Source organism: Takifugu flavidus, chromosome 13 (genome assembly GCF_003711565.1).
Source record: "Takifugu flavidus isolate HTHZ2018 chromosome 13, ASM371156v2, whole genome shotgun sequence".
NCBI lineage: Eukaryota > Metazoa > Chordata > Actinopteri > Tetraodontiformes > Tetraodontidae > Takifugu > Takifugu flavidus.
The window spans coordinates 7,085,097-7,105,481 of NC_079532.1; the positions used below are offsets into that span (position 1 = coordinate 7,085,097).

At 46.3% G+C, this 20,385-nt stretch overlaps 3 protein-coding genes across 4 annotated transcripts; all 3 read right to left on the bottom strand.

Moving 5' to 3' along the window:
• Positions 1-624: 624 nt before the first annotated feature.
• On the bottom strand, positions 625-12,615 carry LOC130535772 (caldesmon-like). The gene is given in 18 exon segments (XM_057051046.1): positions 625-1,625; positions 2,396-2,426; positions 2,579-2,650; positions 3,614-3,742; positions 3,815-3,943; positions 4,032-4,110; positions 4,181-4,224; positions 5,033-5,161; positions 5,237-5,483; positions 5,558-5,625; positions 5,704-5,739; positions 5,842-6,357; positions 6,360-6,704; positions 6,950-6,991; positions 7,079-7,352; positions 7,429-7,554; positions 8,609-8,712; positions 12,472-12,615. Coding segments are annotated over 17 exon segments (2,358 nt in total). The 5' UTR covers positions 8,683-8,712; positions 12,472-12,615; the 3' UTR covers positions 625-1,608.
• Positions 12,616-12,759: 144 nt separating this feature from the next.
• Positions 12,760-15,090, bottom strand: bpgm (2,3-bisphosphoglycerate mutase). Of its 2 annotated transcripts, none has more exons than XM_057051041.1 (3): positions 14,941-15,090; positions 13,908-14,530; positions 12,760-13,460 (listed from the first exon to the last, which is right to left on the bottom strand). In XM_057051041.1, the coding sequence occupies exons 2-3, from the start codon at positions 14,506-14,508 to the stop codon at positions 13,285-13,287; spliced, it is 777 nt and encodes a 258-aa protein (XP_056907021.1). In that variant the 5' UTR covers positions 14,509-14,530; positions 14,941-15,090; the 3' UTR covers positions 12,760-13,284. The 2 variants fall into 2 exon arrangements, with proteins under 2 accessions (XP_056907021.1, XP_056907023.1); XM_057051043.1 differs by having other exon boundaries at positions 13,908-14,552; positions 14,941-15,050.
• A 1,073-nt stretch (positions 15,091-16,163) lies between these two features.
• Positions 16,164-20,285, bottom strand: LOC130535771 (troponin I, slow skeletal muscle-like). Its single transcript, XM_057051045.1, has 9 exons — positions 20,090-20,285; positions 18,033-18,123; positions 17,905-17,941; positions 17,742-17,783; positions 17,447-17,491; positions 17,206-17,337; positions 16,987-17,076; positions 16,730-16,903; positions 16,164-16,472 (listed from the first exon to the last, which is right to left on the bottom strand). The coding sequence occupies exons 6-9, from the start codon at positions 17,329-17,331 to the stop codon at positions 16,386-16,388; spliced, it is 477 nt and encodes a 158-aa protein (XP_056907025.1). The 5' UTR covers positions 17,332-17,337; positions 17,447-17,491; positions 17,742-17,783; positions 17,905-17,941; positions 18,033-18,123; positions 20,090-20,285; the 3' UTR covers positions 16,164-16,385.
• Between the last annotated feature and the right edge of the window lie 100 nt (positions 20,286-20,385).

Genomic DNA, 20,385 nt, shown 5'->3' on the forward strand with positions numbered 1-20,385 from the left:
AATATTTCTCACAAGTTATAAATAGTAATGCATTTTAGTCAAACTATATATAAAAGCCATTAAATATCACAGAAGGTATTGATAATATTTACATACAAGTCCTTCATTCAAGGTTCATTATAATCCTTTTTTTTTTAAATTAAAACACATTAAATCCTTTTGTCATCATTTGAATCAGAGTTGTGTTCAAGTGCATTAGTTTAAGATGTAAGTTGTGTGTTAAGATATCATTTGATTTAAATAATAATGTTGCCTGTAAAAACAAAAAGTCAGTGTTTTGCTTGATTTTTAGCTAATCCTCCCTCTCCTCCACCAGAAATATTTGCTGCCATCCCTCCCTGGTGAGATTTATGACCACGGCAAGGTTTAATCTGAGTAGAAGTGACACCAGAGTTCCTACCTGGGACCCAGACAGAAGCGGCTCAGAGATCAGCAGCAGGCTGGAGCTCCTTCAGGTCCTCAAGGAGACAGAGTCCAGCCCTTCTTCCTCATGTGACCGCTGCACCCTATGGCTGTCCGCTCTATTGTTAGACGAGTATGGACGAGCTCCGTCCATCACACACACGCACACAGGTACACGCACACACACACACACTGCAGCTGACCAAGATTTAACGACCCAGATTGTTCAAAATAGCACATCGCTTCTTTATTTCAGCAACAAACAATCATTTCAAACATTCACACAAAGCCATCGCTGCAGGTTCATGTTGGCGCCGCTGACTGACAGGAACAAAAGGCTCCAAAACACAATTTATCACTGGCAAATAAACTCTAACCGCTGTGGCAGCGGCACAAATAACCCTCGACGCTCACCGGGGCAGCAGCGAATCCTTGGTTACAGGTCTGAGTTTAAATCAGGAGTAACTGGTAAAAAACCACATGCAGTTAGATGCTGTTCTTCATCTTTGGTGGCAATCAATCACATTTCTGGCTGTGTAGGTGTTTAAATGACTGGCTGATGTGTTTTCATTGGTGATGACCTGTTTTCCAGTCTTTCCTGATGATCCAAAGGTTCAAAAAAATCAACTAATAAATTCAAATTATTGCCATCCGTGTTTATTCTCAGGTTGATTATCTGGTGTCGGGTATTTGACGTCATTAAAACAGTCATAATTGACAGCTTCAGCATGTAGCCGAGGGACTCTCACGTCACCACGTCTGGACACTGGCTGCAAATGACGTCACCAGCGCTACAGTTAGCCGGTTAATGTGATAATTAATGGGGGGAATGGAAAGAAGTCGGTAAAATTCTCATTTCTGGTTGGTGGAAGAGAAACACGTGGCCGGAATCCTGGGATTGGAATGTTATAAATCACTTTAAAAACTTTTTTAGGGAGAAAATGGCACCAGTTTGCAGTAAATATGCAGTAAATCCCCTATATACAGTACATGCTGACCCATCCATTTAAAAGCAGACTGTGACGTGACCTGGTGATCAGTTAAAAAAAATAAAAGCAGTGATGGCACAAAAGGCGCGTAACAATGTCGGTAAAATACTTCATTCAGCATCCAGGAATTAATGTCACTGTGCTCCCTCAAGTGTGGACTTGACGTAGATATAGTAGCAGATCCTTGAGGCTGGTCAGGTAAGGCTGGGCCCGGGTTTTAGGTCCTCCCACCTGCTAATAAAGACAGCCAGATATTAAAGACGTATTAGTCACGATCCGATTATGTCTCCGCTATTATTAGTGACACGCACTGTGCAGTCAAAGTTCACACATTTCGGTGTGATTGAAAGCTGCAACTCTGTCACTTGCCCTTTACTTCGTTCCCCTGGGGTCTATTTCTGCAGAAGCGGGAGCAAACGGAGCCGCTATTTACGGTTCCCGGTGCGCCACAAACACTTTGCGCCCTCGTTGTCCGCAGTTTTGGCCCAGGCGAACAGCGACGGGGAGCTTTTCTGGGCCCACATCAGTGGATACTCAGCGCGATTTGGGGGATTATTGCGCATTGAGGATACGTGTTGGCGCGTTATCGTCGGCTCTAAATAAATGCGCAGTGATGGAGAGCACTGCGCCGCGCAAACACTCAGTAATCCACACCAGCAGCCGCCTGTAATGTGACAATCAAGCAGCTGCACCCTGGAATGTCTCACGGCTTCCCGACACCATGATCGGCATCGGCCGGCCGGCCCAGGTGACACGAGGTGAGGCTCGGATGGATCCCTTTACTGGGCAGCAAGGTCATGGAAAGGATTTGTTGTTTTCTTTTTTTAAACCATAAATCGCGTCCACGGGTCGTCTGGTGGGCGTGGCCGGCGAACCGTGGCGGTCATAAACCAGTCTGCCACTATCCAGGGACGTGTTTGATGACCTGCTGCACAATGGATACCACGGAACCCCAGAATAGTTCCCCAGGGTGTGATTGTAAATTACATTGGTGGATTACTTACTGGCAAACTTGCTTTTGCCTCCAACAGCCACCTGTGAATTAAAAAGTTGATTGTAGTTTTAATTGGCGTTGAGAGAGACGTCAAATGCTTAAATCGGCTCTTATTATGTAGGAATGGTGAAACAATACGATTATATTACATTAGAACTATATTAGATATGGTTGGAACGGGTCTGTGTGCTACCTTGGCCGGGGTGGTGGTCTTTTTGGGTTCCCACATCCCACGTCTGTTACCTACGTCACTTGGTTTCACTTCCTGTATTAAAACAAACATGTGGAATAAGTTAATTTCTGCTTTTATCCAAAATTAGCCACAAAAATGTTTCTGCGTGCAAAATTTAAATGAGTAAATGTCAAACATTTAAAATGGTTTTTTAAACCCTCTACTTTGTAGCAACACACTTTTCCTTTACATTTTGAGTTAATTTGATTAGAAAAGGAATGTAAATGCTGTAAAATATAGAATTATGTGCATGTCAATGCAGCATGGGTTTTTATAGATGCAGTTGTCACCAACACGAGAAAGGGCGCCTTTACCAGTTTGAAGAGTGGAGAAATAATAGCAGGAAGAGATTAGATGAGGAAGGCTGAAAAACAGAATGCAAAGGAGATTCAAAGAGCCGTCAACACGGTAAAAGAGGGGGGGCAACAAGCTGTTGTCCCGCTTTACGCCTGCAGGGGGCGGTGTCGGAGCACATATGTTTGTGGAGACGTCTGATCCTAAAGATATCTCACTCATAAAGTGCACTTCAGAACAATGTCGCACGTCACCCAGAAATGCTCCTGCACGTGGACAGAGTGCGTCTCGGGGAGGGACGCGTAAGAAGTAGCAGCTGGTGTCCCGGTTTAAAGGAAGGACACGGCGTCTTTGCACTGACCTCACTCTGCTGACTCCGCAAATCATGAGGAAAAAACATGAATAACACCAACACCACGTTTATAGAGCCTTATGCTTGTGGACAGTGTGGTAATTGTGGTCTTTATATGAGTTTATAGGGCTATAACATAGGAGAAGAGACCACTATTGCTTGACAGAAGGGTGTTGAAACCGTGGGGGGAGGGGGGCATGTTGGCATGTAGCTCCTTTACATATTACATACATGTGCTGTGAGATTCAGCTGGATGCATTTATTTTAAAAATGCGTAGTTCAAAAACATTAAGAGGTGGTTTTGGGAGAGCAGATGTGAAGTAAAGTAAGCAGGAATAATCTGGGCTCACTGCTGGTTTTGCTGGCGCCGGTGCTGGTTCAGGTTCCGGCTCCGGTGCAGGTGCGGGGGCCACCTCAGCAGGCTTTGCCTTCCAGCTGCTGACCCGTCCGGCCACGCCTCCTCTGATACCCGCCACATCCTGGGAAAAGAGGAGGCTCACTCGTCCGACTCTGTCCTTCGTCTCTCACCCACCCACCTTTCCCCCGCTCACCTTGACGGTGGGGGCGGGGCTTTCAGAGCTGCCGACGTTCCCCTTCTCCCACATGCTCTTGATGTTGCGCGTGCCTCCCGAGGGAATATCGGCCACTGCCGACTTGGAGGATTTCCCTTCTTTGTTACCCTGTTGAAACACCGGATTTAAGGTCCTCTGCATGTGGAAAAGGCCAGTTTACGAGTCGCCCTCCAGAGACGAGACACCTTCAGGTCACCTGGATGGCTGATGCGTACTGGTCCATTCTGTTGCCGATCCTGGAGACGATGGGGGTGTGGGAGACCCTGGGTGTGACGCTGCGTTGATGAACACATGTGAGACATTCGTCCAGTGAGGCCCAGTTTATTTACCAACCCGATCTCTCACCTTTTCTGGGCCGATTTGCTCAAGAACTCAGCCTTCTCCCCAATCTGTACCAAAAAAAAAAAGAAGAGGATTCAGGTTACACACCAGCTTCTCCGCAACAGGCCAAGTCAGTCCTGGTCAAGTTGTTCCTGACCAGCATCCAAGATAACCTCGCCAATGAGCAGACCGGCCCGTCCCCGAGGACAACTGCCTGTACTTGGACATTGCGCTGGTCGCCGGGCGAGCGGGTGAGCCGGAGCGTCTGGCTGTCAGCGAGCCAGCAAATACACAAACAGCTCAAGATGAATTGCACGTCTCGTGCAGAAGCAGGGCGCATAATTCTCGATCTTGCGCCAAAAATAGTCCGGCGAGACATTTACAGAGTCACGCTGGTGGTAGGCGAGGGCCATGTTTGAGTGGAACGCAGCACTAACGCCCCCAGTTGTCCTCGTCAGCCCACGTGAAGCGAAGACGTGGGATGAAAGATATATTTAATAAACTGTATTTTACATTTGCCTTTCGCAGATATTTCCTTCATCGGACCAAACTTTTCCATTAAATATTTATTTGAAACCCTGACTTTCCGACCCCTACCTACTGACGGTATTGGGGTGGATATCGTGTCTTTATTCCAGCCGACCACTAGAGGGCGCCTCAAGACCTTTCAGCCTGACCTCTGTGTTAGTTTTGTTAGATTTGGAAACGCTGCGCACAACAAACGCCATCTGGAAAGTTCTCATGAGGTCCACACCTCAAAAACAGACAAAGCGACTTTTCTTTGGGTGGAGTGACCAGTTGCATGATGGGTATTTATGGACCGAGCAGACTTTTAGCAGGGAGACCGGTCAAGCATCAGGAGCCTCCAAAACTCACCTTCGAGGAGCCCTTGGGGTTGATGGCAAAGGCGGGTTTTGCAGATTCTTCTACCTCCATCTGCTTCTTCCTCTCCGCAGCCTCTGCTCTCCTCTTCTCTATCTCCTCCCTCATCCTCTTCCTCTCCTCCTGTTGGAGACGCCAACGTCCGGGTCAGAGACCTGGAACATCAAGCTGAGGACGCGTCGACGGCGTCCACCTCACCGTTTCTCTGGCTTTCTTTTCCTCCAGCTCCTGTTTCTTCTGCCTCTCCTCCTCCTCCATGATCCTCCGCCTCTCCTCCCTCTTCTTCTTCAGCCCCTCCAGCTCGGCCTCGGCGTCCTGCTGCTTCTGCTTCATCTTCTCCAGCTCCTCGCTCTCTGCGTCGTTCCGTCGCCGCTTCAGCTCCTGCAGCTTCCGCTCGGCTTCCTTTTTCTCCACATCGTCCGGGCTGGTTGGCGGAACGGCGTCCCTGACGGTGGAAAACGCAACGGGGGATTCAGAACTTCTTAAGTTTGGGCGTTGAAGAGAGTTTCGGACCGGTACCTCGACGTCTTCTCCGTCTTCCTCAGTTTGTTCTCGAAAGGAGAAACGTTCTGTTTGGGTGGTTCAAACTTGGGAGAAAGAGGGAAAATGAGCCGTTAAAATTGTGAATGTTTTACAGTCTCTGTTTAATGAAATCGTTGTCTCACCTTGTCTTTAAACCCAAATCTTTTTGGCTTCTCCTCCTTGAAACAGAAGACAGGAACAGAAATAAGTGAAAGAATTTAGAAAAAACAACTTTAAAGTTGGGTTTCTGTATAGTTTAAGTGAAATAATAAAGCGAAAACCTCTTCTTTCTTCTTTTTCTCTTCCAGCTCTCCTTTTTTGCGTTTGTCCTCCTCTTTTTTCTTCTTCTCCTCCGCCTCTTTTTTCTTCTTTTCCTCCTCCTCTTTCTTCCTTTCTTCCATTTCCTTTTTCCGTTTCTCTTCCTCTTCTTTCTTCTTCTTCTGTTCTAGCTCCCTTTTCTTCTGTCTTTCTTCCTCCTCCCTCTTCTTTTTCTCTTCCATCTCCTTCCGCCGGTTCTCCTCCTCCTCTTTCCTTTTTGCCTCTTTTTTGCGTTTCTCCTCCTCCTCTTTCTTCTGCTTCTCTTCCATCTCCCTTTTCTTTTTCTCCTCTTCTTCTTTCCTGAGTTTTTCCTCCATCTCCCTTTTCTGCTTCTCTTCCTCTTCTATTTTCAATCTATCTTCCTCTTCTTTTCTCAGCCTCTCTTCCTCCTCTTCTTTTTTGAGCCTCTCTTCCTCTTCCTCCTCTTCTTTTTTGAGCCTCTCTTCCTCCTCTTTTCTCATCCTCTCTTCCTCCTCTTTTCTCATCCTCTCTTCCTCCTCTTTTCTTGACTGCTCTTCCTCTTCCTCCTCCTCTCTTTCCTTCTTTCCTTCTCTTCCTCCTTTTGCTGTTTTTCTTCTTCCTCTTTTTTGAGCCTTTCCTCCTCTTCTATTTTTTGTTGTTCTTCCTGTTCTATCCTCAGCTTTTCTTCTCTTTCCTCTTCCTCTCTCTCACTCTTCTCCTCCTCTTCCTCTTCCTCCTTTTGATCTTCAGGAACAGCTTCTTCTCCTTCTTCTCCTCCTCCTTCTTCTTCTTCTCCTGCATCTTTCATTCCTAAATTGGGCTGCTCTCTCTCTTCTTCCTCGGCTGCCGTCTCCTCCTCATTCTCCTATGAATTATACGAGTTATATTTTTGTCACGCAAACAAAAGACATGAACTTCCTATTATTTATATCGAAGTGAAAGCAGGAAGCATCGGATTCATAAACAGACCTCGGATTCATTTATTACCACAAGCATTTGTTTTAGTTGGATCTTTGCTCACCGATGATTTAGCTTCATCCCACAAGGGTGAAGTGGAATTTATGTATTTGTTGATGAAAGAGAGCAGAAAATCTGCAATAACAAATGTACCTGCGCTGCTGTGATGACTGTTTTTGCTTCTTCGGCTGATTCCTGTTGAAGGACATGAAATATCGGTCATATGAATGAGCTCCAGCCTCAAATGAAACCCTCTTTAGTGACTCAGACTGATTTTTGAACCTTGTCCTCCTCCCCTTTGTCCTCTTCTGCTGTCCTGCAGGAGTTGGCATCATCGTCCTCCTTTCCTACGGGCTCGTCCTCCTCGTCTTTGTCCTCCTGTTGCAGACTGCTGTCGTTCTCTGTGCCGTTGGTTTCACCCACGTCGTTCTCCTTCTGTCTCTCCACGGCCTCCTTCATTCTCTTCTGCCTGCGCTCTTCCCTCTTGGCGAGGCGGTCCAGCAAGACCTGGTCGTCATCGCCGGCGGCGGCAGGGGCGGAGTCGGCCTCTGACACGCTGTAAAGTGACCGTCTGTTTGGATCTTTTCATGTCTGCTGAACCTTCATTGGTCTTGGTGATTTGAACACCGTACCTGTTGGTGTCGATGACCTCGGTGGTCCCAGCCAGCTCCGCTTCCCTCATCTTCTTCCTCTCCTCTCTGGCACGTCTCCTTTGCTCCCGAGCTTCCTCTTCATCGTCATCATTGGCGACGCCAATACTGAAATAATAATAATACTGAAAACATGCCAGCGGAGCCAGTGGTCCACTTGGCAGTATTGTCCTGGCAGAGTCAGACTGTGAGAAAATTGTCTGGAACGTTTTGGGATATTTTGTTCCGTCTGGAGCGCCGACGGGACGGCAGCTGGCCTTGATCGGAACCAGATCAGCTGATGACATTCTTATCCTGCAGCTTGGGCTCTTAGCAACATGGGTCCATTTCTCTTCAAACGTATAGATGAAATTAACTTATTTATTCATCATTAGCCAATGTCAAAGGACAGCACTGATGCTCAGCAGCACATTTGCCTCAACTAGTCAGATTCTGTGGCTTTGCCAGGGTCTTTGGCGCCCTCACCCAGTCCAAATTAAGGTAACCGGAGACTCTAAGCTGCCACTGGGGCAGGTGTCCTCTCGAACATGTTCTCCTGCCTCCTATCTGGTGACCACTGGGATAGACTCCAGCACCCCCATAGCCATAATTCTTAATAAGTCCAAGCATTGAATGGATGGATGGGTGGATGGATGGGTGGATGGATGGATGGATGGATGGATGGATGGATGGATGGACGGACGGACGGATGTGTAACTGCTCTGAACTCTTCTGCATTCCTGCAGAGGTCACACCCTCACGGGCCATCTGAGTATATCTGAGAGCCAAAGCTGCACCTTCACTCTCGTGACGGGACGTTTACTGAGCAGAGGCCATGTCAGGGGGCCCTGAAGGCGGCGCGGTATTTATCCGAGCTCGGTCGGAGAGGGAGAGATAAATCCCGACAACAGCACAGCCGGCTGACTCTTTAACGAGCAAATAAAGGCAGCGCAGGTGATAAAACTGACATGCTGTCAGCTCTTCTGATTCAACGCAGCATAAATCCAAAAGCGTGCAGGCTCACAGAGACTTTGGGTCACTTTTGCACGACAGCGCGCTTGTCACATCCAAATCTATCTTTCCCAAAGTGCAGTGGGGAGTTATTTACCACAAAACGGTTGTTAAACCACGAACAACACATAAAACGTGTATATTTTTATTTGATCTTGCAGGGCTCACTCACGTCTGGGCGTCCAGGCGCATCTGCTCTCTCCTCTGCCTCCTCAGCTCCATGCGGCGGTCAAAGTCGTCATCCATGATGCCCCAAAGATGCTCCTCACTTTCTTACTGAAAGATGCAACGACAACATGAGGCAGCTCTGTGAGTAATAAAACCCTCTGACAGTGAACTTCACTTCCACACGCCAAAAGCAGATAAGCAACAAAATTTAAAAAAATAAGAGGCGATGTATCACAACCAGATTCTGGATCACGGAGCGGCACCTCAGCAGTCGCTGAAACTCGAGTCCATGAACAGCAGCCTCTCCCGGTTTTTCATACATCAGCTCCTAGTCTGGTTTGTGTCTCAGCCGTTGCAGCATGAAGGATTCCTGCTGGTTCATTCAGCGTCTTCAACTACCAGAAAAGGCAAAGCCTGCCTCTCTGCCTCCCTCTTCCTCATCCTCTCCCTCCGTCTCACGTCCCCTCCCTGATCTCTGACTTCAGATTTTTCCAGTGTCATTTAATGGTGGTCAGTTTGGAGAAACCCCGCTCGCTGCCTTTCTCTTCCTCTTCAGCTATCATCCAATATTCCTAATAATTCATTACTACTGCATGTGCACCACCAGCACCTGGTGGAACAGCCAACAAACGTGAAGTCAGCGGAGCAATGATGCATAAAAGTGGACTGTCACTTTGTTTAATGCTGTAAACAGGTTTTTTCTGTTACTACATTAGCATTACCTGCACTGACACTCGTGTAAAGAGCTCATTGTCCTTCTTATGCAGCTGAATCGACTCTGCCAGGTGAACTCAGATGTTTCTCTGGTACCAGCAGCCTGGACGCTGGACTAGGATCTCAGGAGTGAGGAAAGACTTGGGATCTTTAGTTTCATTTGAGAAGGTTGAATCAGCTGTGCAACACACTTCTGAAGACTCCAGACCTGAATCCATCAAGATCTCCGTGCATCCTGCTGCCGTGTCACAATCCGTGGGACCAAAATCTGCTTCTGAAACGCTGTTTTCCGATGGCGCCATTACAACCTCAATCCACTTCTTATCTCACATCGTTATTCTTTTGCTCTCAGCGCCTCGCCGCTCATAAAAACCGCTGCGCATCAAATCGCCTTCAGCACTGCAACAACGTTGAGTACTTTCATGACAGCGGCCAACGAAAACTCTTTATGAAATCAGTTTTCCCCTAACGAACTGGAATTTTTCAAACCTGCACGCCAAGCAATCAGCAATCATGACACACTTTCCTTGTTGAAATCTGCGAAGGAATCAGCCAGAAGGTCCAGCCAACACACACAGCAGATACAGCGTCAGGGTAAACTGGCTATTGAGGCCAATCCCATAGAAGAGGAAGGGGAATTGATTATGGTTGACTTTCCTCCATCTATCAAACGGCTGAGCTCATGAGACATTGTTCCCTCGCTTCACAATCTTCTCTTTATTTTGGTTTTGTTAGCGAGCGCGCCGTCATAATGGAGCAGCGTGATATAATAGTTTAGATTTGACTGTGTCTGAAGCCATATACAGTCAAAGAGGTTCCAGACGGCGTGAGCCAGAAGACGCGTCCTGCAGGAACACAGTCGAGGGCTGTGCTGGGGGAGCCTGACGTGCGTGGATTTACACATCCTCCTTGAAATAAGAAGGTGATTTATTGGAGCTCATTTTTTACAAAACCTTTTTGGGGGAGGGTGCAGAGCTGAGGCCGTAGTTCTTGATGTAACATCCATTCTCATAGTGAGTGATTCTCTTCCTAATGTAAGCACTTTTTGAGATCTGGCTGACCTTTTAGTGGGTTGCCTGGATCAGCAATAAAAAACTGTTTGGCCCAAACCTGTCCAGTTCTATAAATGGGGAGTATTAGCCTGGTAGCATGCTAAGTGTGGTTCAACTTCACAGTTAATTCTACAGGATGGCAGCGTTGTGGAAACAACACTCATTCACAGCTCTCTTAAAGGGGACCAGTTTGGGTTCAGTCATTCTCTTCCAGGGGCATTATGGACCTGAAACAGCAAATATTGACAGGCTAACAGCTAGCTGATGTGTCAATGTCGTGATTCAGGATGCTGATAGACCCTGACCCAGTGTTTAGTGGGGAGGGGGGGCATCATCCTCCCTCCCAAATATACAGACGGACATGCAGAGATCAGATATGTCAGGGAAATAAAGAGGTGATACCTGCTACCCATCATTAGCATCACTGGGGAGTCCAGCTCCAGTCAAATTGTGGTTACGTCACATGGAATAATAAAAAAGCATGAAAAATAATTGCTGTCATGTGTCATCAGCTGAAACATTAGCATGAGGTAAGCGGCCTCCTGTGATAATTCTGCAGCTCGGGAGTTCTTTTGAAAAGATTAAAAGTGTTCTTTTAACTGACTTATAGAATAAACTGTTGCCTGTGAGGTGTTTGCAATCAATCAAGAGGCCGCAGCTGCTTACTCCACATGACCAAACATGGTCACGTATGAAAAAGTCCCTGACCAGGACACAAATTCCACACAGTTTACAAGCCGCAACGCACTGCGGCGCTGACCTTCTCCAGCAGTCGTTAAAATGTCTGCGTGCCGCAATGTGACATGGAAAAGGAGGAGAGACGTGCAACACGCGTGTTGTTGCACCGGTGCAGCGCAGGACGGGTCTCCCAGCAGCCGTGACGTCACCGCGCGGGACACCGATGGAAGTGGAAACTGGAGCAAAGAGTTCAGCGAACTGGTCCAAAGTCACAAATTTCTCCTGCAATGGTGACTGGGAGGAGACAGATGCAGCTATGCGCGCTCCCTTCCCTGCATCCCCTCAGATGAGACAGTGCACTCGGCCTCCTTTTAAGGAAGTGCACAGGCACTGTTAGTTGTAGTGTCCACGGGGGCCACCGACAGCGGGGACAGTTTATTCTAAAGAATACCTGCTGCCACGCATTCCCAGAATAACTTCTTTACATTGCGGTTGCTTTAGCTTGGCCGTGCGTGAAGCTGACGGCTGTGTGAGGCCGATGGAGGTGAAAAGGCTAATGTGCTGATGGAGGGAATGTTATTCCCCCCCCCCCACCCATGAAATGACCCGATGACGGACGGATTACTGACTCCACTCATGTTCCCGTCCTGCTCCGTAACTTTCCCATCATTTCTTTACATCAACCTCTAAGGCTCCCCTGAATCTTCTACGGTAGATCCGACTCATAGAAACATAGAAGCCTCTCAACCCATCTCAGTATTCAAGTAATATATATTTCAGTTGTGGTTAAAAGAAGGGGAGCAGATGCTCGCGAACATGTCGAGCCCCCCGACCTCACGCACAACATCTCCACGTGGATTTTAACTTCAACACCATCTAAGGAATCGGAGCCTCACTCCGCATGTCAGCAAACACCTTTTCCCAGCTCTGGCCAGTGTAACCGTGCAGCGAGGGGAAGGGAAACGACGCAACGGCTCCCGTAAAAGAACTGAATCAGAATGTTTTATTGGCACTGTCAAACAAAAAATTAATATTTGCTTTGCAAATTCACTTTCCTGTAGGCAAAAGCTCAAATTTCCTGAGAGATTGATCAGCAGAGGTTTACAAAGTATCAGTTTAACAATGATAAATAAGTAATTGTTGGATTAAATCCTGCACAAGGCGTCTATGCTTTTAATTGTTTGGGGGGGAAAGGGAATTGATTACATTTAGTGAGGAGCTGAAGCAACATAATTGTTATAACTCATTAATAAAACTAAAGCCAGACCATCATTTGTGCTAATAAAGCCGCTGTAGTGATGCGCTCTTAAATCTAAATGTATCACCGTTATTATCCAAAAGATGGACAAAGACATGGATACTGACCTTAAGACAAATCTGGAAGTTTTACAGGAAATCATCATCATATCATCATCAAACTTACCCAGACGACAGATCAGAGTAACTTTCCGTGCTGGAAGTCAGCAGAAGGAGGGGACCCGGCGTTTATAAGAACTTCAGGGTGTGCGGCTCCGCCTGCTCAGGCTCCAGCCGGGCCAGAATCGACCCCTGCACTGTATACACTGCTCACCCTTTCCCATATAATCCACTTCTCTGGTGCAGGTACAGGATTCGGTACACGAGAATGTTGAGTGGGACCCTCATCGTGTCCTTTTAAGAGCATTTACATCTGATTACATTCCCCCCTTGAAGAGTAAATAAAGTGGCAACGAAACATTAAATTCTTTTTAATTTCACGTGGAACATCAGTCGGGTGCCTGAATCCCCACAATTCCATTTTTTCCCTCCTTCCCCCCAACTTAGTGCACAAACCAGTGTATGACAGAAGCACGAGGGAGTGTGAAGCATCAAACACACGACGGTAACACCAACAGAACGGAGCAGCTGTGAGGAACGTACCATGCAGTAGTTTTACACGAGAGAGAGCACCACGGGGAACATTCCTAAACATTATCCATGTAACAGATTAAGCTCCTCACTGATATCTTGCATGTCTATTTAACATGACACCACAGAAACAAGTACTTAAAAAAGCGTAAAGCTTGGGAAGATCACACTGTAAAACCCTCCATTCAGGATTGATCTAAACCTTCTGTAACCCAGACTCCAATGTCATAAATTTATGTTAATAAATAATTTAAGACTTTTTCTAAAAACTTGGTTTTTTTTAGTACCTAATTAAAGTGCGCAGAGGCGACCAGACAGGTGCTCAAACGGACGCCTGCTTTAGTAACTTTCAGGCGGAGGGTTTGGCCTTTCCCTGGTCCTCCACTTTTTTGATGGCTGCCCGTATTTTGTCCTGGTCTCCCAGCAGCTGGCGAGGCTTCACGGGCTTGAGGCTTTTGTCCAGTTCGACCAGCACGGGGACGCCCGTCGGGAGAGTCAGGTTGGCGATATCCTGGTCAGATATAGCTGTGGGAATAAAAACAGGGATGTTGACACCACAGCTCGTGTACAGGGATGACATGAAAAACAATAGTGCACCTCCAGCCTATGTACGCGCGTGTATAAATACACATCAAGCTAGTGCTATGCGGTATTATGCAATAACCCGAGCGTATCAGGTTACAGAGTGGCCCATCCACATGGATCCCCCACTGCTTCTGACTGTAACCAAAGGTCAAAGTGGACTTCACGGCCGCAGCCTAATGTAACATAAACTTAGTGGCCTTTCTGCACAAGGTCAACGTTCCATTTCTGGAAATCGCACATGCTCTTCGTGGCTCAGGTGCTCCAGAGAGTAGAAAATGCCCCCCCCCCCCCCCCAGGGAGGGTGGAAGTAGTAGCTGAATTGCACTAAAGTTAATCCCCCGCACAGCGACACAAAGGCGGCTGCTGACTGTGTCTATAGAGGCGTACCTTCCAGGTGCTTCAGTAGAGCTCTGCAGCTGTTTCCATGGGCAGAAATGAGCACAGTCCTGCCTTTCCTGATCTCTGGCACTATAGTATTATTCCAGTACGGCATCAGTCTCTCCAACACCTCCTTCAGACTCTCAGCTCGCGGAAGGTTCCCCTTCGGAACGTCGCAGGTCGTGTACCTGCGGTCGTTGTAGATTTCAAGGAAGTACGGGTGAGATTCATCGATCGGAGGTGGAGTAATGTCATAGCCTCTTCTCCACAGCTTCACCTGCTCCTCCCCGTGCTGCGCGGCCATCTCTGCTCGGTTGAGGCCGATCAGGGAACCGTAGTGGCGCTCGTTCAGTCTCCAGTCTTTGACCACGGGGACCCACTCCTGAGCCATGGCCTCCAGCACCAGCCAAGCCGTTTGCACGGATCGGCTCAGAATGGAGGTGAACACCACGTCAAACTGGACGCCCTGCTCCCTCAGGAGCTTGCCGCATTCCTGGGCCTCCTTCACCCCATTTTCGCTGAGTTTCTGGTCAACCCAGCTGCAGAAGCGGTTCTCCTTGTTCCAGGCTCCTTCCCCATGCCTCAGCAGAAACAGTTTGTAATTGGACATCTGAAGAACCAGTGGCAAAAACCTGCGTGCATTCAGAAGAAAACCTTTCAAAAAAAAAAAAAAGTTGAGGAAACCACCAAAAACACCTGATTTATTCGATCGGAACTGCATTAGTATTCAGCATAGCTTCCCTTAAAGGCTGGAGTTCACGCATAACTTGGTAGTTCCGGGGCAAACAAAATAGCTTCGGGCAGATAGCTACACCCAACTAGCTTTATATGCAAGAAGGAGACAAAATAAGGTCTATGCTGGCTTCATCAGATGGTTTTAGCCAGTCGGGGAGGATGCGAGTGCGAGTTGCACTTGCATCTGTGTAAATAGTGCAGCGATGATTATGGCCGCTTAAACCCAGACGAGACGAACAAACGTAGGAACGAACGTCAAATAATATCACACAAAACAACAGGAACTGCGTTTAAAATGCCGTCTCACCCCGTGGAGAGTCCAAGACCGGATTAAATCCCGCTATCGCGGAGGTGCGTGTTGATAGTGCTTGCCATATTTACATGTTTAAACCGTACAGCAGCGTTCCTGTTATGTCACTGATTGACATGTGGCTCTTCCAATCAGAGCCGCAGCTTCGTTGAGTGGGCGGGGCCTATGTGTACGCTGTAATAGCGGTAGTGAATAGAAATTATAATGTTCACAGATACGATTATCAACACAAACTACATTTTTGTAAGTGGCGGATTTTTTTAATTAAAAAAAATGTGTAAAATAAAATGTCATTGTTGCCATAGTGACAGTAGTATAGGCATGACTGCGGATGGCCAAGATTTAAGAAAAAACAACAACCTTTTTTTTAGAATTATGAAAAGTCCTGGGCTTTCAACTGACAATTTATTGTTTTGTTGTTTTCTTTACAAACAGCCAGAAAGGTTTACTTAGCTAGTGAGCAGCAGGCGAGGGTGTGTTTGTGTGTGTGTTCATTGTCACCTCGGGTCATTTCAGCCCAGAGACTGAAGGACTTCCCTTAAATTTGCCCAATTGAGCTTTCCGGCTTTCACCGCATGATTTAAAGTCACCCAGAGTGCTCAATACATGTTAAGAGAGCGAGAACAAGAGAAATGCTATTTAAAACCCTACTCAACATGATCGTGTCTGCATATGACCGACAAGATATGCTGTCCACCTTAAACCTGCACAATGCCGAATATCTATATCTATATGTCTCAGACTGGAGTAGATTATTTTATATAAATGGTCAAAACTGGTAACCAGAAATAATCTCAAGCATTTGAAGGTTTTGGGGCAAAAGGAAATAAAGCTTGAGGATACGGTGCTGCTGAGCTCTTGCACCACGCCCAACCTTAAAATCGTTGGAGTTTTCAGGACACTGAACTTTCTGTTTGTTGGGTCACACCCTTGAGTCAACACGTTGTTGTTCCCGGGGGAGAAGATCATCTACGTGTCCCTCACAGACCAAACACAAAGCAGTCAAAGCTAATTCTCCCAGACGTACACTCTTAACATCCTTGTCTACTGGCTCACACACTAATATGTGCATGTGTATATATGTCTACATACATCCACACGGATCTGTTTCTCTTGACTCAACAGCTTTACTCACTAATTTACGACTGTTTACCTTTTTATTTACGCTGTAGCACTTTTACTTCGGATTTTGTAGGCACAAACAAGCCATTCAGCCTCCATTTTCTTAGATTATTGTCACTTTATTCTTGTAAACAGAAAGTGGCTCACAGTAAGTACGTGGATGAAAATAACGTTTGTTTTAAATAAGAGTGTTTGTGCAGTTCTTTTTTTTTAGATAATTATCAGTATTATAGCTACTGAAACTGTCAGCGGCCATCACAAACCGACCAGCTATCCCGTGATTCGGTGTGGTTGGGCCTGGTTGAGAGCAGCGACCCCCCTCACTGGCCAGCGTCAAACAGCTTCTTTCTGCCCTCCATGCCAGACATGGCGTCCACATTCTTACGCCAGTCGGTCACTTCCTCTTTCTGTTGGATCAAGAGATGATTTGGAATCAGAAGATGAAATAGATACTGAATTTCATGAAGAAAAACTCTCTTATTGTGACACACTTTTTTAGTTCCATTTAAGTTGAAATTCTTCCCTGAAATCTACGATAGCTGTTATGTCGCCCCCTGGCGGTAGAAAGCTAAATTTTCAGACAGCACGAAATGGAGATTTCTTTCCCCCCAGAGACTTGCTGTCATCTCAAAATGTTTATTTGAAGGTGCTTCTTTTGTCTTACCTTCTCCTCCTCCTTCTTCACCGTCTTCAGGTTGGCCTTGAAGTCCACCGACTCTTTGACCTTGGACCCCAGCAGAGCCCCCAGCATGGCGTCGGCCGACACCCGCACCCTCTTCAGGTTCGGTCTCTTCATTTTGCCCTTCAGTTCAAAGATCTTCTGCGAGAGGTTCTGAATCTGTCGCCCACACAAGAGCCCAGCCGTCAGCATGGCCTCAGAACCGCGCCCGGTGTAACCCCACACCTTTTTTACCGACTCACCTCCGTGTCATTTTTCGTCACTTTAGCGTCGATGTCGTACCGCTCTTCATCCACCACGTCGATTTTCTGGTGCAGCTCTTTGCAGAGATTCTGCGGATCAGACCTTTTTGTGTTGGATCGTTTGAGGTAAACCCTAACCGGACCTGCACCTTCCTGGATGAAATCTGGAAATCTGTTGCTAAGTAACCATTTAGTGCATATCAAAGGATTGGCAGTCACCTGTAGGTCCTGCAGAGACATCCCAGACATCTGCAGCGACGGCACCCGTTCAGCCAGAGTTCTCTCTCGTTCGTCTTTCTTGATTTGCTTGTCGTTCTCCAGCATACTCATGGCCTTCTTCAGCATTTTGGTCTGGAACACACACACACACACACACACACACACACGTGTGTACATATTTGCCTCAGTCAACCAGAAATGGCGTTTCAGAACTGTAAACTCAGGATTGCGAGTGAAATACCTTCAAAAACAGCCGCCGAGAGGCCGAAATCTTAGGCTTTGCTTTCTGAAATGACAGGATGTTTGCAATTGATTGTTAATTTCCCCCCAAACACGCATGTTTCTATCATCTGTCCATGCTGATCACTGGCGGTTTCTTTATTCCCACAGATTCTACAGCTGTCGTCAACTCACCGGCCTGTTCCAGTGGGGTGGGGGGGGGTTGACGGTTCCACACCAGACAGAAGAAAAGGAGCGACCGGTTAAACTTTGGCAAACCATCATCAGGTCTAGATGGGAGGTTAAATCATAAATACTCACGCTTCAGACATGGTGGCAGGCGTCTGTCTCTTTTAAAGCTGTTAAAATCAGAAAGGACATAGAGACTTAACTGACATCGAATTGTGGGTGACGGATCAAACAATAGATTGCCCCCCCCCCCAATTAGCTTTGCTATTAATGTAAAATAAACCTCCTCACCCTATACAGCAGGCAAACACAGACAGGCGTCTTTTTTCTGAGCACAGAGGGGCAGAAAGAGGGAGGATATATAGATTCCAGCGCTCACGTGAGTGGCTCACTAAAATAGCCCCCCCCCCTGTCCTCACCATTCCTGCCCCACGTCTCCTCCATCTTCTGATGCGTCAAACTTTGCCTCCGCCAGTGATGCTCTCACGGCGTCTAGGGCAGGAAGACTGTCTGAGGTATTTATAAATATAGAGAGAAGAGAAAGAAGTGTGGTAGTGTTATTTATACTGGTTTCATGTTTGTTGCACACCACCCAACGTGAAGATAATGCACCATGCTACATGTTTAGCATCAGATCCGTGGTGGTGCTAATCGATTCATTTGAGATTGAAACACAAGTAGGGGTTCATTATAAGACACAAATGATCTGCAGTCACTTTGGCAATGACGCGCACACGAGGGGGCGTTTGAAGCGCTCTGCTGCCACCATAAGGCTGCAGGGGAGCATTGCAACAAAGACAAGACGATTCTAAATTTATCTTCACCCAGACTCTCAAACGTGGCCTTCACCTCAGAGTTACGCCTCCGCCTGGAGGTCGAATAACACATTAAAGGAATAAAAACGCATCGGAGATTCTTGGTTGATGTTGCGGCTGAAGCCCAGCAGAGGCGGTGTAGCATCAACCTGGTTCTTTGGCAGTTCTTGAGTCAGGAATAAATATATTAAAACTTTACAGTCACGTTAATATTGTCCAAACTGAAAGCGAACTTTTCTTTGTTGTAATGGGTGATGTAAACATTATTTTCCTCGCGACTCATAATGAAACGCAATCGAGAATGAATTTATCAATGATTATTATCTAGAACCTAATGAATGGTAGGTATTTTTCTGTTATTTACGTTTTATTCTAAAAAGGGATAATAATGTAATTAAGTAAATAACATCAAATTACTGACATATCTGGCCCCGTTTTTGTTGCAGCTCTTAATTAAAGGGAGTTGCACCTGTAACATGCAAATTTAATCCAGCGGACGAGAAACACCTGTAAAATCAATGGATCCTGCTGAATAATTTTCCTTATTGTGTTTATAAGCAGCTACTGAATGCACTAAAATGGTGAATGTATACTTTACCCTCATATCTGCATCTTTTTGTTTACGGCCACGCTGCGATGGTGAGATGGCGCCACCTAGTGGACTTAAATGGCAACAACATACCGCAAAAGCTGCAGACTTTTGTTTTAAGCATTAATTTAGGAAAATTCTATTTCCCACAATAAGCATCGAAATCTCTCTAATGGTGTTATCAAAAACATCTTTGAGTCTAATTTTATACTTTATTGTTCATAGTATTTATAGCTATATCGTATCACCGGGCGATCACTCTTCCTTTTCTCTCTGTTCTTCTCGCCAAAGGTCACCAGAGAGCTTGTTTATGCTCAGGAAACTATTCAGTCATTTAAGTGTGAAACCTGAACAGGTGAGACAAGCCAGTCAGTTTTAAATAGAGCGCTACACACTGAAGGTCAGCGTTTTCTGGGTGACCAGCATGTGCTACTGTAAATGATGGGATCTTGTTTATAGTTCTGGCAAAATGTGATTCTCCTTGGGGTTTTTTTATTGAAAAGAAAACATATTTTGACCTTTTCAACATTCACATCCAAGTCAGAAGTCGCACATCCCTTTACATCTGTGAACATACAGATGTTACATTGCAGGTTCTAAATAATAAAAAAAAAAGACATTTAAGTCGGTTGGGGATGAAATTATTAAATTTGGAGGACTCTGATGATTGTTCATATCTTTTTTGGTCACCAAATATGAATGAAATTTTAAGTACCATTTTATTAAAAAGATAAAATATACTATACTACTTTGCATTTTACTTTTAGGAGCACAAATGTGTGCACGCCAGGCCCCCGGCGTGCTGATTCGATGGACGCGTTAACATAACTGTCAAGAGTCTCTGCATAGGTGACAAGATGGTGGATGAGCAGATAATCTGCAGGTATGTGAAATGGCAACGTTTAAATTATTGTTCGTCAAAAACCTCAACAATGCAAATTAACAACGAACAAATGCAAATTCACGGGCGTTTCTGAGATTTTGCTGTTGAAAATATCTCAACAGAAGGTTTTGAATCCGACGGCGTGGCTGAAGAATTCAGCACTTTTCAAAAACAGCAGAAATTCTGTACCTCGATTTGGCGCCGAACCGTCCATCAGTGGCCCAGGAAAATGCATGTGAAGGAGGGATGGATGCAGAATAATCAGCCTGGCTCTGCCCGCCTGCCTGGCTGACCTCCACTCTGCTACTGTGGGTGCACCAGCACCTCCATCATATACAGACGGGGTAATAAAACGTCTCTTCTGAGTTCGAGTGTTCGGGGTAGGCCGGGTGGATTTAACGGCAGCTGTTGCAGGAACTGGCAGTGAATGTTTCGAAAGGTGCCCACATTAATGGCAGGTCAGTGTCAGGTATTCACATCTGACC